This window comes from Austrofundulus limnaeus, unplaced genomic scaffold, assembly GCF_001266775.1.
Source record: "Austrofundulus limnaeus strain Quisiro unplaced genomic scaffold, Austrofundulus_limnaeus-1.0 Scaffold567, whole genome shotgun sequence".
In the NCBI taxonomy this organism is placed as follows: Eukaryota; Metazoa; Chordata; class Actinopteri; order Cyprinodontiformes; family Rivulidae; genus Austrofundulus; species Austrofundulus limnaeus.
The window spans coordinates 152,549-155,662 of record NW_013952969.1 but is presented as its reverse complement, the minus strand read 5'-3'; the positions used below and the strand labels follow the sequence as shown (position 1 = coordinate 155,662).

Sequence of the window (3,114 nt, the reverse complement as noted above, 5' to 3'; positions counted from 1 at the left end):
ATATATATATAAACTAACAAGCAATGAAATAAATGACATCCTCTTTTAAATAAATTAACAAACCACCTTTTTAGTGTTTTTTTTTACTGAAAATGTCAAAAACATGCTTTTCTTTGGAAATTGGTTTAAAAACACAACTTACTGAGGGGGAAAAGATGAACACTGAATGAAGCGGAAACTATTCCGTAAAATGCTAAATTGAGCAAAATGGAGGTTTAAATGATCAAAACAGGAGCTGAAATGAGCCTAACGAGGTTAAAGTGATCAAACAGACGCAAAAATGTAACTAAAAGTAGCAAAAGTGAAGCAGAACAGTAGCTAAAAGGAGGAAAAACACTTTTTTAGTTCTACATTTTACAGAACCATGGCTAAAAAGTGACATTACCTAAAGTGCCTGTGACATGAAATTATTATAACAAATATGAATGCATATTTGGAAAGATAACACTGGTAGCATATTGCAAAAAAAAAAAATCACGTTACTGAGATGAACAGTTGCTGAGATATTTGCATTTGATGCAACAGGAAGTGATGTCAAAGGGGAATGTCTGCATGTAAACAAAACGTTGCTACAATAACAACACAGAATCTGATGTTTCTTTAAATTATTTAGAGTCTATCAGAGAGATGAAGAAGTGCCAGAGTTCAAATATTTCAATAAATATAAACCTTTTCTTCAAGAGTTCCTCTTTGATGTCACTTCCTGTTTCACTTTGGGTCAAGTTCAAAACAAAATATGCCAGTTTTGTGACGAAATATGTAAAATCATGTGTTTTTATATCAAGTTTCTTAAATATAAATATTTTCTTTGACTTTTTTTCAATCTTTAGAAGGATATACTTGTCAAGGACACTTTAAAGCTAAAAGTAGCTCAAGAAAAATCAGTTTCAAAGAACAATGATTTTTAGGGATCTGTGAARAAATGTTTTAAAAGTAAAGTTAAAAAAAATAAAGTTACATAAAACAAACATAGCACCCATTTCCTGAATGAGTTTTGATATGCGAATTGTTAAATATGCAGAATATGTTTATTATGGACAAATGAAAAAAACAGGCATATGTTGTGGATGCTGACTCAGCTTCAACACAAACGTCCAGGTGAGCCTTCAAAGAAGCTTGAAGTTCGAGCTTCTTCAGGTTCAAGTTGAACCTGAGATTTTGTCTTGATTTTGCCTTTTTTTGTCRCTTACAAACAAAAGCCCTGGTTGTGTTTAATTGTGCTTAAAATGTGTATTTTGACACCAAGCTGGTAGCATCAACAGAAACATGTCAACAGTCGGACTCAGTTTGCTTAGTATCCCTCTCCTCCTTACATGCGCACACACACACTCGTCTGGTCAGTGCCCTGAGCTTTGAACATACAGTCTGCTTTGTGTGTCCTCATAGGACTGTTGACACGAACGCACACTCAGGGGAGGATAAGGTTTCCTCTGGCGAGTGGCGTTTCTCTCTTCTTTTGTGCGTTGGATTGTGTTTTGGTGTGAACCGGTGAAAGCAGCTGACATTTAATCAGTGTTTTCCTCTCCAGGGTTGACAAGGACCGCAGCGGGGTGATCTCAGACTCAGAGCTGCAGCAGGCCTTATCCAACGGTACGTCTCAAATTTAACCACATCTTTCTCTTTTMAAAATATTCCTTTTTTCTGCCTTTTTTTTTTCTCTTTTCTCCTCCACATCTTGATTGATGCAASTGCCAGTTTTCTGCAGAACATGAGTTTGGAGAAGTATTTTTATCCCTGATTTGCAGATGAATAAAAAAAAGAGTAGATTTATTTTTATTCCCAGAACAAAAGGAAATCAGGTGAAAAGTTCAATCGCGTTGCCTCAAAGGAGAAAAAAACTCGAGTGCTTCTACATGACAGAAGAATAAAAGCCTGTATTTAAAAAAATAATATTTATTTTAAAACCTCATTATTAAAAGGAAATGGATAAAACGTCTACGGATACTGCAGAAGCTTAAACCAGCAGTGACTTATCTACTTCCACTATAGTAAATGTGTTTAAGGCTTGTCTGTTAGCAAAATATCTCATGAACCACTGGAATGAATTTTGATATAATCCTTTGGAGTCAGCCTAATCTGAGACGGCCACTACAGCTGATAGACATTAGCAAACAACAAATGGTTACAGTTCAGTTGTTTTTACAGATTTTGAGCTAAAGTTTGGTGTGGTAGTAGCTGAGAGTCATCTCCATCACACTTTGGGTCTGCAAGGCAGCGGATGATATGACTTTCTTCTAGGAATGCTAGTTTTAATTGACTTCTTTGTTTACTTATTTAAACTCAGATAATTGAAACAAGGCTAAAGTTTTAAAACCTTGGTTTGGATTCACTTTGCTAAATCCTGTTTACATCCCTTTTGGATGTTCATAAACCTGAACTCTTAACATTTAAACCAGTCATAGAACCAGGAAAGGTCCTTAACTTATGTAAACCTGCACAGTTTTTTTTTATTTTATCCAACCCTTAGCACAAAGAAACAAGTATTAAAAACAAGTTTCCTTACTTTTTATGCTAACAAAGCTTCTTGGCAATAAATCTTATACAGTTGGAAAGTCTGTTAATTTCCCTTTTTTTAAATGGTGTCACATTTGCAAGGAACATGCATTTGTGGGATGAGCAGTAGAGCTGAGTTTATGGGTGTCACGCGTAACGAATTTGCCAATTCTTCTCTGCCAAACGGCTTACCCAATACCAAGTCAAGACCGTGACAAGACCTTTTAGGGGCAAAAACAAATCACGACTAAAACCAGGAACAAAACAAACTCGTGCCCTAAAACGTACACTACTGTACACAGATAACTTAAAGGGACAATATTATGTAAAATCAACTTTTTTGAGTTTTATATCATGTTATAATGTTATACTCTCATAAAAAAACATGCCCAAAGCCTTGCTTTGACTCATTCATGCGTCTTTGAGAAATCCTGCAGCGCTTTTAAGGAAGCCATGCTGAGGAGCAAAACGACAGGTGGGGACCAGAAACGCCTTTTGGTACCAGAAACGCCCCTGGGACGAGTCTTTAAGTCGAACTTCCTCATGGCGGAGCAACCCCCACTCCCTACACACCCTGCCCATGACTCCTGCAGGCTCTCGGGTGAAAGTGAAACCTAACTG

The 3,114-nt window shown here is 36.4% G+C and overlaps 2 protein-coding genes across 2 annotated transcripts in view; one reads left to right on the top strand and one right to left on the bottom strand.

The window, feature by feature from the left end:
* The window catches only part of pdcd6 (programmed cell death 6), a gene marked incomplete at its 5' end in the record, with an annotated part of 18,889 nt that overhangs the window by 2,307 nt on the left and 13,468 nt on the right, over positions 1–3,114 (top strand). The window contains 1 exon segment of the mRNA XM_014026563.1: positions 1,529–1,590. Coding sequence (XP_013882017.1) covers positions 1,529–1,590 — 62 coding nt within the window.
* Positions 1–3,114, bottom strand: part of rec8b (REC8 meiotic recombination protein b) — a 22,439-nt gene that overhangs the window by 14,025 nt on the left and 5,300 nt on the right. The window lies entirely within an intron of this gene.